This window comes from Alternaria novae-zelandiae, assembly GCF_023758075.1.
Source record: "Alternaria novae-zelandiae strain BMP 2774 chromosome Unknown scaffold_2, whole genome shotgun sequence".
Taxonomy (NCBI): Eukaryota; Fungi; Ascomycota; class Dothideomycetes; order Pleosporales; family Pleosporaceae; genus Alternaria; species Alternaria novae-zelandiae.
Window position 1 is genome coordinate 140553 of NW_026056962.1, and position 17226 is coordinate 157778.

Consider the following 17226-nt stretch of genomic DNA (forward strand, 5'->3'; position numbering starts at 1 on the left):
GGAAATGGAACCTCACCACTCCCCAAGCAATGATGCGGACTCCATAGGCGCCAGCTGTGGAGGTATGTTTACGTTGTCCAGTATGGGGTGTTCTTGCTAACACTGGAAACCAGGTACCCCGATTTTGTCCTAGTAAGCCCGGCTTTGATCATGTCTGGCAGTGTTAGCTGTGTCTATCCGATTGTCAGTCGCGCCGGATGTTTCACTCCTTCTTCAAGCCAGCAGCAAGCCGCAAGACCCAACGAAAAAATCCACTGTTCCCGGAAACGTAGCTTCTTGACTCAGACTATTCTCATCATCGCCAATCCATTACGCCGCCATTCCCGACGCGTAGACTAGCCCCGATCGATTCATCGAACACATGCTAGTTTGTGTTGATATAGACTCCATGGGTCAAGCGGAGGTACTAACTCGCGGCAAATTGCACAAGCAAGGCTCTGAGTTAGGGTAATGTCTGCAGGAAAACTAGAGCCAACGTCTAGAAGAGCGACAGCCCCTAATACCATGAGGATAGAGCCCGAGGGCATACAAGGTCGTAAAGGCAGCCGAAGCTATAAAGAGTAGAGAAGAAGCCGGTACGAACACAAGCTTGAGAAGAGACCTTATAGTAATGATCCGCTGAGGTGCAGGCACTGTTGTTCGAGAATCCGAGGACATGTTGCTCATAGACAACAACTGACTAACGGGGGTTCCGCTATCTGCACTCATAGTATGTCCGCGAAAGCGCAAGCCCCAGCACCTGTTTTGGAAACGAAATGGAGAAGTGGTTGTGTAGAGTGGAAGAGAAGCGCGGGGTGCAAAGGTTTTGATTGTTGTGACGCCAAGGCACTAGTACAGCACAGGTCCCATCACGTGGGACGTCGCCTCGTTGATGTGCGAAGTGAAGGAGGAGCTGAAGTTCTTGTTACGCGTAAGATATTGTCTGATTGGTTTAACATGTATGCAAAAGTCGTCAGGTGCTCTTATCGGGCTCATATACACTCATATGCTCTCGTGGCGGCGAGCAATGTCGATACTCGTAGCTTCAAGGCCATCGTTCATTGGCTAGAGGACGTGGAATTTCGCGTTTGGAGACCCCCACGTGCAACGCGAGCAAACGGTCGTCGTCAAGTGCCCAGATCCCGGTTCTGACCGATGTTTGTGTCCGTGGCTATTTTCGACTTGGGCTTGATCTCCTCACCTCCTCACACCACCACAGACAAAAAGGTTCTCCTCACATTGCCACACTAGGATGGAGACTGTCGCGCAGGATCTCAAGCGTAAGCACGTCGCCGATGAGCATTCACTGTCGGAATCCGAGGAAGTCAAGCGTACAAAGCATGAGGCGGATCCACAAAAACTGCTTGAGACATCTTCTCGTGTCATTGAGGGCCTCTTCTGGACTCTACCAGTGGAGTTGAAGGACTTAGTATCCGCTCATGTAAGTCTCCTCCCATATGCCAATCACTCTGTCTAACATTGCTAGCTTTCCGAACACGACCTCAAGCAGCGCCTGCAAGTCGCTTCAGGTCTTATACAGACTCACGGCCCACCCATCAACAAGCAGGGCGCCGCAGAATACTTCCTCAAGACGCTCTACAAGACGGTCTTCTTCTCACTACATCCGCAAGATGTGCATACATTCGACGGTTTGGTTGAGGGTTCCACCACGGCCAACTTCAGCGCGATCCGAAACGTACTCTTCGAAACGTTCATACCGACCAACGAGATCTTTGTCCGTCTACTGCAAGGCTTCCGGAAAGACAGTGATTCCAATGTCCGCATCGTCTCCTTCACAGCAGGATCGCTCGTCGACAACGCGACCTTGCTAGTTCTGGAGAAATTCTTCCAGCGCCACATGACTTCTTTAGAGGCCATCGTCATCCCGAGCTACGACGACGGCCCTATTCATAACGCATGGGCTTTCCACTATCCAAGAACCAAGGCCGAGGTCAAGGAGATTGATCGCCAGAACCTGATCGTCGCTTCAAGCAACCCGCCAATTGGTCTCCCCGGTCACCAGTCCTGCATCTTGGAGCAGACAGGCGACTTCGAACTGAGAGTCACCAAGCGCAGGCCAGACCTACCTGACTCATCAGAAAACAAGCTATCAAAGTCTATTTCAACCAAGCTGGATGTTCTGGTCCACTCCTGGGCGCCCGCCAATCTCTGCCGCAAAATGGTAGCCGAGGACAACCGATATCGCGTTCGTGACCTCTCCATAACTTCTCTCCGCCAAGATCCGCGCATCAGGATGTCCATTGGTCCTATCATTGAAGGATTGGGATGGTCTCACCCCGTTTCGCTAGAGGAGTTGCGACTCAACTTCGTGAATTGCGCCGAGTACGGCAGGGCAATGATCTCTAGTGAGATGAATGAGCGACCAAGGATTATCAACATGGAGTCCATCAAACTGCTCCAACTCCACGAGTGCGACGGCAACATTGAGTTGATCAAGGGTATCTGTGAAGGTTCAGTCAACGTCGAGACATTCCTGTTCTCTGTGAACGACGGAGCGATCCATGACGACGAGGAAGACGCTCTTGTGCAGTTTGTTCAATCGGCGAAAAACTTGCGTACACTTTCTCTCGCATACATACCTCCTCCCATCCCGGCAAAGACACAGTCGTCCGACAGTCCAGAGCTCGCTGCCGACGAAGACTCTCCGGTAATGAGTCCCGGTAGTCGCCTCGACGGTACCCAGGAGCAGGCGCATGATGATGTCGATCAAGCCGTCTTCACGCAGGAGTATTGTCGTTTCCCTCTTGCTCGTCTTCTCGGTCCGGTGAATCGTCAACTACGCAGCCTGGCGCTGACACAAGATCTGGGATGCAAGATTCGCACGGAGGACTTGGTCTACATTGGCAATACATGTCCCTATTTGACAGACCTCGCCATAGCCTTCCCCGACATCGCCGACACTTTTCCAGGGGCCTATCTTGACGCCTACGTCAAGCTGCAACTCAAAGCTCTCGCCGATGTTCTCAAAGCCTACCAGAACCTCAAATACCTCCAGCTCATCGCAAGCGGCGCCCACCGCGACCTCTCTCCTGGATACGTCTCCCCCCTAGAGCGCATTACGCGTCTAGTAATCAAGAGTCTTGCAGAACATGGTCTGCAGATCGAATACTTCACCATCGCCCTTCGTAACGATGAACATCCGCATGCATACGGCGCCGAAGCATGCCATCTTCGCGTCCATCCCGATGCCGATTTGTCTGAGACTGTGGGTGAGAAGACACTGAAGCGCGACATGGCTATGTATGGCGATTGCTTGCGATGCAACTTTGAGGATGTTGTGCAGAAGAAGACAGGCTTTGCGTACGATTACTGAGTGCTGGTGGAGGAGGAGGATGGTGCGTGGGATGAGTCAAGTAGTTCTTGGATGAAGTTTGCGCATCGACGCCATAGCCAGAAGATGATCAATGATACCAATGCCCCCTGTCACGAGACTTATGCAGTACCGTGATGACCTTCAATGCCCTCCCTGACTCACAATTGCGCTCCTCATACACGTTGGAACCTTCTGGCCTCTACAAAATATACATGGAAAGAAGTGTTTGATTACCATCTCGTGCTCTTTCGAACACTTTGTGCCGACCAAAACGGGTTCCGTATACGATTACTTCGAGAGATGAGGGTGGAGCGTGGGGTACTTCAACTGTGTTCATAGCCATACCTGTACGTAGATGCCATAGCGAAGAGGCATTCAATGATAAAACTCTTCTCATTCTCGACGTCTTTACGGTATCCTGTGCCATTCAGTACCTTCGCGGCTATCACTCTGTAAATACCATGGGCACTGAATACCTCCCGGCCTCCATATTAGCGAGCTATCTTCAAGGTGTAACACGTTTGTATCCCCCTCGACATGCCGTGTATTTGGATGTTTTAGTATGTATGTATACACTATCGCTACTGATTGAGCCATCTGAAAGCGCACCAGAGCACTGCCGTCAATCAAGAATACCTCTGCATGTCTTCAATTACCGTCCCAAAGCACATTAGAGCACTATGTCCAGTCAACATCCCCCTTGCATATCAAGTTTTTCACGTGACCGTGGGATTATACAAGTATACCCCAGTCTCAGAACATGACCTTGTTGAGGTACCGTGGTGTGCTTTGATACCTCAGCCAGATGCGCGTGCACTCGGGAAACACAGCGAATACCTCCAGCCTCATAGATCCCCGTAGAGAAAGACGTCTGCTAACATCAAGTAGTTGCCAGGGTGAGGCCAGCAAACACAGCAGCACAGCTAAGACACAGCATACTGACAAGGTAATTGACTTTCATCTCAACTCATATAGTATATAAAGTGGCAAAATGGTATCATACGCCATCCGATCCACTCCATAATGAGACAACCGAAACCCCACCTTGGAAAAAGCAAACTCCACACGCAGTAGTCTAGTATACATTTGTGACAGCGCCGAGGGTATCAACCGGTGTTATGATCTCCTGGCGCGCCATCTGCTCCAAAGCCATTGTTTCCAAAGGTGCCATCGCCAAAGTAAAGCATATCGTGGGGTAGGTACTCCAAGTCCCAAGGCATCATGTCGGCGCCTAGTAGTGACATGTCGACGTCCTGGGTGTCGATGACCATGTCGCCGAAGGTGTTGTCTGAAGGTGTGTTGAAATTTCCGAATGTAGGTGAAAACTCGGTTTGAGGTGTAGGTTGTAGCTGATTGTGTTGGGCAGATGAGCGGGTATATGAAGTCGGATTTTGTAGTGGCGTTCTTACGGCTGTTGGTGAGCCGCCTGAGAACGGAGAATGTAGGTTCAGAAGCAGGTCAGCATCTGATACTAAGACTGGGTCTGGTGTGGGCATATGATTGAAAGTCGGATTTGAGGGCGGCGGAGGCATGGACGCCGAGCTGAATTGCGAGAAACCCGATGGTGATGCTATAGACTGGCGTGGCTCGAATTTGATAGGAGGATCGGATATCAATGACGCGATAGAAGGCTGAGTGCTTGCAGGGAGTGTTTTAGAAGGTGGTGGCCTCGTACTCCGGTTTTCGCCATTCTCGGAAGTGTACATGACAGCGACGTTGGTTGATGGTGAGTTCATGGTACCAGTAAGCGACCATCCAATTGCTATAAAGTGTTAGTGAGATTTCGGGAACATAGGCTTTGATAACATACCTTGACTTGGGTGTACCATGGGCGAGCCAGGCATGTTCGGCGTTCTCGCGCCCTTCCGAATGGCGGCTGCCATCTTTGCGACGTCCGCGTCAGAGTTTTGTGCAGTCAGATAAGTTCCCCAACTCAGTTTCCTCCTCCAACCAGGGCTAGTGAAAGATGGCTCGGGTCGAGGGGCTTCTAATGCACTTTCCATCTCCTCGGCGGTGTACAGCAAGGGGTCGCCGACACCCTTTGCCTTCTGGTCTAGCACAGTCATAATGTACTTGACACCCGCCCAGTAGGTCTCCAAGGCTTTGAGGGCACGATAGCAGCGTTGATAATTTTGGTTAGCCGCAGAAGCAAGCAATGTGTGCTTAGCGGCGGTCTGCTTCTGTTCCAAATCTCTGGTAGAGCTGTTGTTTGAATTCAGACGGTCAAGAGATTGGTGGTTAGTAGCCTTTTGCCAATTCTCCCCGTTACGACCTGGGCTTGCAGGGCGAGACTGGGGCTGCGACGATGCCGAATGCAGTGCCGTCTCTTTGAGGAAAGCACATGCGGCAATGTATATTGGTTGACTAAGAACAGTCAGTATGAGAGTTTTGAATTGGAAACCTGACCTTCTCATACCTGGTAAAAGGATTTCCGATGCCAGTCTTCACATCGATAAGCTCGGTAAAGGCCAAGATGTCGGCAACAGTCTTTGCGGAAGACATGGAAAGTTCTCTGCTATTGGTGGACAAGGACTGCGGGGTTCCCTCGAACGTCCTGAGCAGCGTTGGCTGATGCAGAAGAACGATCAAGGTATGGAACCAGCAATGGAGGAGGAGAAAGTTAGTGCCCTGGTGAAGCTTGACGTATTGCTGGAAATTGACCGCATTGAAGTGCAGCTTGGGCGATAGGTTCTGATATATGCCTGTCAGCCTATCCTCCCAAGCTCCGAGTTGCTTCTGCAGGTCAGCAGTAATGTCAGCGGCGCTTCGTATCCGGTTGAGGAGATCGGTAACGCGGCCGTATAAATGAATGATGCGGATCAGCGCAGGAAAGGGCAATGGCCAACCGGAAGAGTCCACTTCATCCAGGGAGGGAAACGAGATCTCAATATCGCGATCGCGAAGAGTCACCGGCCGTCCTGTTCCAGAAGATATGACGCGGTCGAGGAAGAAGATGGACCAGAAAGTATCCAGTCTCTCTCGCTCGGCAGCTCTCTGCTCTTGCTCCTCTGCGCTAGCCCCCTGATTGTCTAAAACTGCCGATTGCTCCGAATGCCGTCCACCATCCGGGTCGCTCTTGACAGAATTTGGGGTTGGGCCTTTTCGTCCCTCATACTTCAGGCCTCCCACAGACTGCATCCCCAGATCCTGCGCCATTCGGATGGCGATGCCCAGATACATCCAAAGTCCACTGTCGCGACTTGCACCGAATTCATCGTATGCAAGAAGCAGCGCCGCCTGTACCACTGCTACACTGGGGCACGGAAAAGCGTCGGGAATAGCTGACTTGGCTCGCTGAGCGAAGGCTTGACCATGCTCAGAAGGAGGGATCGTGGAGGGTTCTGTATCGCCTTCCTTCTGCGCGTCGCTCTTGCCTGTCAGCATAGGATGTGTCGAAAATCGGGCCGCTAACGCACAGACGGCATCTACGAGTATTGCGTCTACCTGTTTCTCCTCCAAGTCACGCATGAAGCGCTCCCGTTGTAAGAATGGGAAAGAGCAGCCGAGATGCACAAAGAACAGCTTGCAGAGGTGGGTAATGAGTGGACTTGGAGACATTGACGAGGCGTCGTATACGGGTATCTCGGCGGGTGTACGGGCTTCTGGCACTGGTGGTGAGCCTACTGATGGTTGCGCGGGTGAGGACTCGATTGCGTGTTCTGGACTTGTTAGCTAGATGATACGGAGTTACAGCAGAGCAGTAAGAGCCGGATGCGCCGGCCTTTGCACAAGCACAGCCTCATGGGCTGGTTGCTTGGCTTCTGAGACACAGGTGCTCTCGGTAACAGCATCATGAGCTGCATATCCATGGTGCGCGGGATGAACGTACGATCTGATGTAGTCTGAGCACTACCATGCTGCTTTCCTCGCACCTTGACCACCATCTGTCGCAAACCGGGCAGAATGGCTGTAGGCCCAAAGTATCTGAAATATGGCATTCTGTTCCGCGTGCTCAGGCTTAAGCCTCCGCTGCTTCCGGTCGACTCAACCTTGGGCGAGGCATGGACGCTTGATTCGGAGGTTTGCGACGTCGTATGGGGAAGGTGCGGCCGTGTGAGCAGCGGGTCGATGGGAGGCTCTTGTTTTCGGGAAGGCGCGCTATTCGAGACAGAGCCTTCTCTTCTTGCAGCCTTTTTGCCTTCTTTTTGGTGTTCGCTCGTGCCATTATCGTCTCCGTACCCGGCGCATTCGTGTTTGTTCTGGACACAGGTTCCACACACAGGTCGCTCACCTACTCTGCCGTCAGCAAATGATACACAGACTTGCCAAACTCCATACCAGAACACCGCGTCTTCTTCTTCCTGCATGTCAGGCACGCGGAATTGATGCGCCGCCTCTTCGCATAGGGACCATCATGGTTCGTCACAAAACGGATAGGCTTGGGCTGGGGCGCGGCAGCATTCGCAGAGGCCGTCTGAGGGGCTCCTTGATTCATTAAAAGCAGAGTGTGGTCTCAGCGGCAAACAGGAATGACCGCATCAAAGGCCGTGTTGGATGCTGCAGGGAAGGTAGATTTGAGTGGGGTAGCAACAGCTGCCAGATGCGCGTCAACGGTCGATCACGAGCCAGACCAGACAGTGGAGAAGCTGCGAAGAGACGAGAAGCTGTGGAGAAGCCAGCGCATATTCAGCAAGGCTGGCACAGGGCGATCGGCAAACGCTACGACGTGACTCTGCTACCCGACGGGCGTGTGTTGACGGCGAGTGGTGGTCTGGGTTGCGGAGCGGAGAACCCCAGATTAGTCGTCGACGCTACCCGGGCCATGCATCAATTCATGTCCGAGCGCGTCTGGCGTGCTGGGAAAAAGTCGCCGCGGCGGTCCCACCTGGGCTGGGAGCAGCGTGCACGCCATCTGCACCCTCGCCCAGCACCGCCATGGAGTCAATTTGCCCAGCCCTCGCCAGCATCCGGCTGTCGGCGCCCAAGAGAGCCTACAGGCCCCTCTACCAATGTCTGCACACATCAGCGGCGCGGGGCGCCACGCCGCTGCCTCATCCATCGGGTAGGACACACGACGTAGCCAAGATGGCTCAGCAATTAACGTCTGACAGTACCCGGACCACCGCCTGCGACGCCCGAGCCACAGCCATCAGATGCATCTGAACGGGTTGCAAGAAAGAGGCGGCAGGCCGACATGATGAAGCAGGCGCGCGAGATGCGCGACGTCTACGCCCCCACCAACAAGCCCAAGAACATGCTGGCCAAGCGCTTCTGGAAAGACGTCTCGATCAAGGAGGACGAGGGCGGCCTGCAGGTCTTTCTCGACCACCGACCTGTGCGAATGCCAAACAAGCAGATCCTCACGGTGCCCGCATCGAAGCCCCAGCTAGCGGCTGCCATTGCCCTCGAGTGGGACCTCCTCATGAGCGCGCAGCAGGCCCTCAAGAACGACTACATCCCCATGACCTCGCTCGCCGCGCGTGCAATCGATATCGAGGCGGCGGACAAAGAGGGGAGGGAAAACATCAGGAACGACATCCTCAGCTATTTCATGCGCGTGCTGGACACAGACACGCTGCTGTGCTGGGCGCCCGCAAAGGTCATGAACGAGACGCTCCAGAACGGGAAGACACTGCGCGAGCTTCAGGAGGAAGTCGCTACAGGCATCATCGCCTACCTCCAGACACACGTGTGGCCTGGTGTAGAGATCAAGCCCACGCTCGACCCAGAGACCATTATCCCCACCGAGCAGCCAGAGATGACGAAGCAGGTGATTCGTGGTTGGTGTGCAGGTCTTCCAGCCTACGAACTGGCAGGGCTCGAACGCGCAGTGCTGGCGTCCAAGAGTCTGCTAGTCAGCGTGCGGTTGATCCACGAATGGGGCGAAGCATTTGCGCAGTCGCGAAAGGTGACGGACGCGCCGCGCTTCGGCATCAAGGAAGCCACCGAGGCGTCGAGTCTGGAGGTTACGTGGCAGACGAAGCAGTGGGGTGAGGTAGAGGACACGCACGATGTCCAGAAGGAAGATCTACGGAGGCAGCTTGGTAGTGCCATCATCCTCGTGGGCGGCGACTCAGCCTAAGCATGTGAAGATACTATGTAGACAATGTACAACATGAACATTTCCAATGCACGTGTCAGGATGTAGTGCTGTACCTAGGCAGAGCCAACGCTTAGCCTCACCAAGCTGGAGTTCGCCCAATGCACGCATTCACTAGGCGAATCCGCCATGACATATGCCCGAGCAGGATGTTGGGATAATCGCTCGGTAGCCCAGCCTAGCGGAGCAATAGTCGTGATTCGCTGAAGCAGCGGCCTGGATGGTGCGCCCCTGACGAAAGCCCCCAAAACCGTCACGAAGCCCCGCCGCGTCAGTGGTGAAATCCTACAAAGTCGCAACAGCTGCACACAATCTATAGAATACAGGACTCGGTGCTGACACACATCCAACCGAACCCCTCCTCCCTCTGCCCGTCGCCTACAGGCCCGCATATCCTTGGCCCGTCGGCCAATCACACAAGCATGGAAGGGTAGGTGCTCCAAGCCCGCTGGCGTCATGGCGGGGGACATGTGGAGGAGGACGGTGATAGCCCAGAAGCACGTCTGACAGCGTATTGCAGGCACAAGCGCTCCAAGTCGTCGAGCGTCAAGAACCTCCTGTCGCGTGTCACTTCCAAGCCCGACGGAGCTGCCGCGACCACAGACAGCAGCGACACTTCTCCGCCCAGCACAGCCGTCTCGGCCAGCTCGCAGCCCGCGCAAGCTAGACCAACGACATCGGGACACAGTCGCAGTCTGTCCAAGAAGCACAACCCACACCTCTCGACCAGCATGTCGAATACAGGCGCCGGGCAAGACAGCCTGAGCCCCGTCTCGCCCAGCGTCCAGCAAGCGCCCAGCTCGCCCACGGGCAAGTCAACTTCGATAGAGCAGTCGGTGAAGCTGTTCCGAGTATTCGAGTCGCTCCGCAATGGCGACACCGCAGCCATATCGAGAGCCATCAGGGACCAGGCAGGGCCAACAGACGGCGAAGAGGGCAGGTCGTCGCTGCAACTGCCCAGCGCGCGCACGGAAGGAACCTCCATCCTGCACCTGGCCATACAGTGCGCCGAGGTGCCCGTCATCGAGTTCGTGCTGTCCAATGCGACAGCCACACCGGACTCGCCCATCGACATCAATGGCCGCGACCGCGATGGCAACACCCCGCTCCACCTCGCAGCCACGCTGGGTCGCGCGCCCGTCGTCCGAATGCTTCTCGACCAGCCTGGTATCAACGACTCCGTCACCAACTACAACGGCCAGACGCCCTTGGATCTCGCTCGCACACCGGACATCTTCCAACAGCTACAGCTCTCGCGATCCATCTTCATCGACACCAATGTCAAAAAGATACAGCACATGGTTTCCGCTGGGGACATGGACTCACTAGAGAAGATACTCCAGGATGCTAGGATAAGGAGCACGCTGGACGTTAACGGCGGAGAGCTGGCGACTGACCCGGTTGTAATGGATGCGGGCGGTACCCTGCTGCACGAGGCAGCCAAGAAGAAGGACATCAAGCTGGCCCAGCTTTTGCTGCTCAATGGAGCTGACCCGTTCCGTCGTGACCGCAAAGGCAAGCTTCCTCAAGACTACACCAAAGACGACCGCACGCGCGCCATCCTGAAGCGATCACCCGCCGCAGCCGCAGCCCAGAGGGGCATTCAAGAAAAGACCATACTCGCAGGTGGACCCCCGGGCCAAACCGCGACAGAGAGCGGAATGGGCGCAAGAGAGTCGCGTGAGATGAAGGGCTACCTCAAGAAATGGACCAACTACACAACCGGATACAAGTTGCGGTGGTTCGTGCTTGAGGACGGCGTTCTCAGCTACTACAAGCACCAGGACGATATTGGGTCTGCATGCCGCGGTGCCATCAACATGCGCATAGCGAAACTGTACATGGATCCCCAAGACAAGCAGCGATTTGAAATCCAGGGCAAGTCTTCGGTCAAGTACCACCTCAAGGCAAACCACCAGGTTGAGGCTAAGCGATGGTACTGGGCTCTGAACAACTCAATCCAGTGGGCCAAGGACGAGGCCCGCGAAGAGGAGAAGCGGGCGAACCAGGACCAGGAGATGCTGAAGCAAGCCAAGATTGAGCAGATCAAGGGCGAAGGCGACACTTCCAGTATCGGCAGCTCCAAGGTAGCACCAAGTTCGCGAAACTTGACTGCTGGTAAGTGTCACCAACTTCTGACCATGTATGACACACTAACACGTCCAGCATCCACTCTCGGCGTCCCTCACCCAAGCCTGGACAACACATCCTCACGAACTGCGGTTAGCGTGACAGAAGACCCTGGAAGTGCCTACGAGCCTAGCATGAACGGCCAAGGTCTGGACAGAATGGTCAGCCACATGGGTACCGCTACCATAGCTGGCGACGACGAAGACGAAGACGACTACGGCGACGATACGAGCAGCCATGAGATGAAGCCCCAAAGCAAAGACGCATTCAACATCACAGCGCAATCGGCTAAGCTACAACTCGATCTCCTGACATCCGTGTCGTCGGCACTCCAGACAGAGAGGAGCAGAACACCCGACCTGAAGATTTCCGACCCAATGATGCTACAAGCATTTGCTTCGTACGAATCCGCTATCGGGAACTTGAAGGGGCTAATCGGCGATCTGCTTCGCATATCCAGAGATCGTGATGCCTATTGGCAGTACCGCCTAGACCGCGAGGCCAATGTGAGGCGCATGTGGGAGGAGAGCATGGCCAAGGTGGCAAAAGAGCAGGAAGAGCTCGAGAACCGGATAGGCGAGTCTGAGGAAAAGCGACGGAAGCAGAAGAAAGCTCTGCGGGAAGCCTTGGAAGATTACGAGACGACTGGCCCCAAGCCGGATGCCAAGGACGACGAGGACGACTTCGCCGACGCGCCAGAAGATGCCCAGCAACAGAAGGATATGACATCACATGTGGGACTTCCTGCTAAGAGCCAAAAGGTCAGGAGGAAGGCTACCTTTGCAGACATTGCAGCCGATATCTCAGACTCTGATTCGGAAGATGACGAAGAGTTCTTCGATGCTGTCGGTGCTGGAGAGGTCGAGGTTGTTGAAATGCCTGCGGCTGCCCCCAAGGAGCCTACACAAGTAGACATTCCGGCCTCATCAGACGACCCCTTCGAGAGGAAGCACATGGAGATCGCCACAGCGTGGGCAGGCTACGAAGACGGTCCGCGGAAGAGGCTCGCAATGGATGCTGACGACAGGCCTAAGATATCGCTATGGGTAAGTTTGATGGCGCAACTAGTTGTGCAAACGCTGACATCGTTTAGGGTATCCTCAAGTCCATGATTGGCAAAGACATGACCAAGATGACACTCCCTGTCTCTTTCAACGAACCCACTTCACTGCTTCAACGTGTCGCTGAAGACATGGAGTACACGGATCTTCTTGACACCGCTGCCGAACGCGATGACTCTACCGAGCGACTACTTTACGTGGCTGCCTTTGCTGCGTCAGAGTATGCTTCGACCATTGGACGCGTCGCTAAACCTTTCAATCCACTTCTCGCCGAGACCTACGAATATGCCCGACCAGACAAAGGTTACCGTTTCTTCATCGAGCAGGTCAGCCATCACCCACCAATTGGTGCCGCCTATGCGGAATCCAAGAAGTGGGACTACTACGTAAGCACTGGAAGTATGTTCTCTTTACCATTTCTAACGATGTCCAGGGTGAATCTGCTGTGAAGTCGAAGTTCTATGGAAAATCTTTCGACATTAACCCTCTCGGAACTTGGTTCCTTCGTCTTCGCCCTACCGTCAACGGTGGGAAAGAGGAGCTCTACACCTGGAAGAAAGTCACCTCCTCGGTAATCGGCATCATAACTGGTAACCCCGTTGTCGACAACTACGGTACTATGGAAATCACCAACTGGACGACGGGTGAGAAATGTCTGATCGAGTTCAAGCCTCGTGGTTGGAAGGCTTCGTCAGCTTACCAAGTGGTTGGTAAGGTTTTCGATAAAGAGAACCGGGTCCGCTGGAGTATCGGTGGACGATGGAACGACAAGATCTACGCGCGCTTTACGCCGGGCTTTGAAGATGCAGACGTTGAGAAGAGTGGGAAGAGTTCAAAGCACGACGACAACAAGGCTTTCCTGGTCTGGCAAGCTCACGAGCGTCCAACGGGCATTCCCTTCAACCTTACCCCCTTCGTGGTAACTCTCAACGATATTCCCGACAAGCTTCGCCCCGTCGTCGCACCAACGGACACGCGTCTCCGTCCCGACCAGCGCGCTATGGAGGACGGCGAGTACGACTTTGCGGCCGTGGAAAAGAACAGGGTCGAAGAGAAGCAGAGAGCGACTCGCAGACAGCGAGAGGCTGAAGGCAAAGAGTTTGTACCCAGGTGGTTCCACAAGGGCAGGTGTGAGACTACTGGCGAGGAGTACTGGGTGTTCAACCATGAGTACTGGAAGGTGCGAGACCGTGTCGCCAAGGGAGAGACGACATGGCAGGATGCCGGCGCGGAAGATATCTTCTAGACTTCCGTCCAATCTTGTTTATGAGGCTCGCTAGTAGGATAGACACAGGCGATTAATGTACATGGTTATATATCTTCTTCAAAAAAGCCTCTCTGTACAGGAGGGCCATTACACGCTTCCTCTTTGACGCTCGTGCTAATTTTATGGCTATCCAATGTACCGCACCCACCGTTTCATCTACATATCCCCGTCATCCAACTCAACATAAAGCCTCAATTCCTTCTCCAACATAACCCTATACAACCTCCCCTTATCCTCCTCCCCAAACACATCCCTCGCTTCCGTATAAGCAAGCATGATGTATTCCTTACACCAAGGCAGATTCCTCAACCCAGCGTAAAACGTATCCTTGACCCGTTGCTCACCCTCCTCAACGCGTACCTCCCATCTACTCTTCTTGCCATCCCTACGCGGTCTCTTATTCGCTCGTTGTCTCGATTGGTCGTCACGTAAACAGCGTAGTTCAAACTCCACATACGCTTTCCACAGCGCGGGACACCGGGATCCAGTCGTAGACTCCGTTGCGCGCTTGCACAATGCACGAATGGAATGCGTCGTCGAGCCTGCGATTTCTCCTTTGAGCGTTTCGTAGTGTATTGCGAAAGCCCAGCCTGCTACACTCCCTTCTTCGGCGTTGTGAAGCATATTCTGATGCATGATACCGCGTACGCGATCGTCGATGGAGAAACGGGCTTCGTTGGCAGCGTAGAGAGCGAGGAGGATCGTGTTGGTTGGGAAGCGGGATATGAGGGGTTCGAGAGTCGTGCGGATGAGAGAGGGTTTGACGATGGGGGCGTGAATGGTGTGGTGGGTCAGGAGGCTGGCGATGGATTGCGCGTGCAGTTCTGCGACGGCGGAGATGGAGAGGTGGTGCGATGTGAACCATGAGGTAAGGTGGGCGTGGAGTTCGAGGGCGTGTGAGGCGGAGTTGTTGTGGGTGAGATAGGTTAGGAGGGCGAGGAGGGAGGTGCTTGTTATTGCTGTGGTGTAGTCGTGGTGGAGGAGGGCGTGTTCGCTCTTTTCGCTGAGGGTTAGACGTCCCATCTCTAGGAGAGTGTTACCAGGATGCGAGTCCTTGGGTGCGCCGGCTGAGAGGTTTCCCTTTGGTGAGACAAGCCGCCATAGAGCTTCGCTGTGTTCGCCTCTTCGGAGCGCTTCCCACACCCAATTGCTGAAGAGTTCCAAACTCCAAGGTGCCGATAGCACGCTAACCCCCTTTTGCATAGATAGCGCCATGCTGAAGACTTGATCTGCTTTGGCTGAGTTACCTAGACGCGATTCGACTAAGCCATAGGCGTTGTATAAGCGCAGGCTTGACGGACGTGCTTTGAGTAATCGCTTTGCGGACTTGAAAGCTTCAGATGGGAAGTGTCTCGATTCGAAAGCCAGCAGATACTCTCCTATGATATCATCGCTCGAAGGATCTGAGGCTAGGAGCTTGAGCAAGCGCCTGACGAAGTCAGCATCAAGCCTGATGCCATCTAGTGAGAAGCTTTGCTCAAACAAGAGTTCTGTAGTCATTTGGAAGTGTTTTGCCGAGTAGTTTGAAAAGCGTCTGGTGGCTTTGGTGAGTTCCGTAGAATCGTCGGTGTCTGGGGACACAGTGTGCCAGTAGCGCTGCAAGAACGGATCAGAGGACCAGGAACGTTGTTGCGGTATGCGATGTGGTAAATTTGGCAAGCCGCAGAAACACAAGAAAGCCTCAATCAGCAGCGTTGCCGGTATCTCGAGCGATATGATGGTCAGGTATGGCTCGACATCAGAGAAGAAGATTGTGTGAAATGCATCGTCCTCTGCTACATCGTCCGACGTGCGACCAGGTAGACGTAACACCGATGTAGCCTCTACTTCGCGCTTTCGGAAATCTTCAAAGACCCCATCCAGTGCTTCTTTGTCCAGCAGTGATGAAGGTCCTGGGGGTGGCGCATCATCTGTGTTGCTGTGCTTCCATCCCTTGGCTCCGCACTCTCCCACACGTGCTACTTCACTTTCCCAGAACTGCTCCAAAGCCTGCAAATCTACGTCTACTTCTGGTCGTAGCAAATGATGCTCGAGTAAAGCTTGCCATACGGCGAGAGCGAGTTCCTGGTATCCTGCATCGTGTGTCATGGATGTCAAACGTAGCAATATGTGCAAGGTCTGTTCCGGTGACATTTCGCTTTTGTTTGTACAAAGCGACTCGATGCATTTGAAGAAGGTCGCCCGACACTCCTCAAACTTGAAACTTGTGAATCGTGACTGCACAAAGTCAAGATACTTCATCCACAGCTCCACACTCTGAGTATGCTTCGCAAGCACGTCCTTCCATTTGCTGGCCAGTCTGGCGCCGTCCCAGGCCCTTTCTGCTTCTTCCAGCAGTCCTTTGTGCAGCTCCAGCTTGCTGTCTTGATCCGCGCCAATCTTTTTCAAGGCCTCCTCGTATGTGGAGATACGTATATCAGCAAGATGTGCTCTATCCGATGCAGTCAGCTCAGCAGATGGTCTTTCGAGCTTTAGCATGGCTTCTTGGTGACTGATCAAGTCCAACCAGCTCTGGAGATCTTCAGGATGCTGTTTCGTCTGTCGCGCGAGCTGCGAGTTCTTGCGAGTGACTTCAGTGTCGATTATAATATCAGGGTCCGACTCATATTGCGTGTCTGGATCCACAGGCTCGCTGGACTTTGGCCCTTCGATGGCGCGGTAGTCTGTCTCAGGCTCCATCTCGGCGTCTTCATCCTCACTGTCATCGCGCTTCCTCTTGGTATTTGCAGATAATGACAGAAAATCCTGAGAGTGGTCCACATCGGGGACCTCGGCCTTCAGCAGCCGCAAAGCGCGCTCACCCGACTTGTTCGCACGCTTGCTCGTCAGCAGTCGCTCTTGCCGTCTTCGTGTCGCTGGCGTAACGAGTATTTTCCGATCCGTTGAGTACTCTCTATCGATCTTTTGGTTTACAGAGAGTCCGAGTATGAAGCCATGACCGAAGCGACGATAGGGTGGGATGTCGTAACGGTTCATAGATCCATACCGCAGTACGTCAGGATCTCCGCGTCGGTCGCTGAAGTAGGGCCTGTCTTTGCTTGAATCGTGCTCGCGAATAACTCGCTTTGGCGATGGTGATCTCCCCTTGGTAGAGTGCTTTTCTCTTGACGGTCGTTCTGCTTTCTCATGGTGTTGGGGTTCCTTGGGTGGCTCTGTGGCGGCCTTGGGCTTTGGCCGGAAGCTCGCAAACTTGGGGATGTTCGACGCCATTGCGCAAGGTGCAACTCCAGCAATCCTCTATTTGTAGATGGAGCTTCAGGCTAGTATCATAGTTGTGGTCGCTGCTTTCAGTACAGGAATCTATACGACGCGCGTAGTCATGAGTCAAGAGACGGATTGCGCATTGAGGATTCAGACATGTTCCTCACAGAAACAGGGCTGGCAGGCGTATGTCTTCTACTGTGAAGACAAAAAG

At 54.0% G+C, this 17226-nt stretch overlaps 5 protein-coding genes across 5 annotated transcripts; 3 read left to right on the forward strand and 2 right to left on the reverse strand.

Annotated features, from left to right (window-relative positions):
- Positions 1-1231: 1231 nt before the first annotated feature.
- J4E88_001106 (uncharacterized protein) lies at positions 1232-3313 on the forward strand (the record flags this gene model as incomplete). The annotated part of the gene is made up of 2 exons (XM_049394778.1): positions 1232-1420; positions 1466-3313. 2 exons carry the CDS (start codon positions 1232-1234, stop codon positions 3311-3313), a joined length of 2037 nt encoding a protein of 678 aa, XP_049258642.1.
- Positions 3314-4419: 1106 nt separating this feature from the next.
- J4E88_001107 (uncharacterized protein) lies at positions 4420-7748 on the reverse strand (the record flags this gene model as incomplete). The annotated part of the gene is made up of 5 exons (XM_049394779.1): positions 4420-5075; positions 5124-5677; positions 5730-6972; positions 7143-7544; positions 7592-7748. The coding sequence occupies 5 exons, from the start codon at positions 7746-7748 to the stop codon at positions 4420-4422; spliced, it is 3012 nt and encodes a 1003-aa protein (XP_049258643.1).
- Positions 7749-8188: 440 nt separating this feature from the next.
- Positions 8189-9335, forward strand: J4E88_001108 (uncharacterized protein; the record flags this gene model as incomplete). Its single annotated transcript, XM_049394780.1, has 2 exons — positions 8189-8315; positions 8365-9335. 2 exons carry the CDS (start codon positions 8189-8191, stop codon positions 9333-9335), a joined length of 1098 nt encoding a protein of 365 aa, XP_049258644.1.
- A 440-nt stretch (positions 9336-9775) lies between these two features.
- On the forward strand, positions 9776-13790 carry J4E88_001109 (uncharacterized protein; the record flags this gene model as incomplete). Its single annotated transcript, XM_049394781.1, has 5 exons — positions 9776-9783; positions 9874-11471; positions 11520-12529; positions 12577-12930; positions 12978-13790. 5 exons carry the CDS (start codon positions 9776-9778, stop codon positions 13788-13790), a joined length of 3783 nt encoding a protein of 1260 aa, XP_049258645.1.
- A 177-nt stretch (positions 13791-13967) lies between these two features.
- Positions 13968-17021, reverse strand: J4E88_001110 (uncharacterized protein; the record flags this gene model as incomplete). The annotated part of the gene is made up of 1 exon (XM_049394782.1): positions 13968-17021. One exon carries the CDS (start codon positions 17019-17021, stop codon positions 13968-13970), a length of 3054 nt encoding a protein of 1017 aa, XP_049258646.1.
- Between the last annotated feature and the right edge of the window lie 205 nt (positions 17022-17226).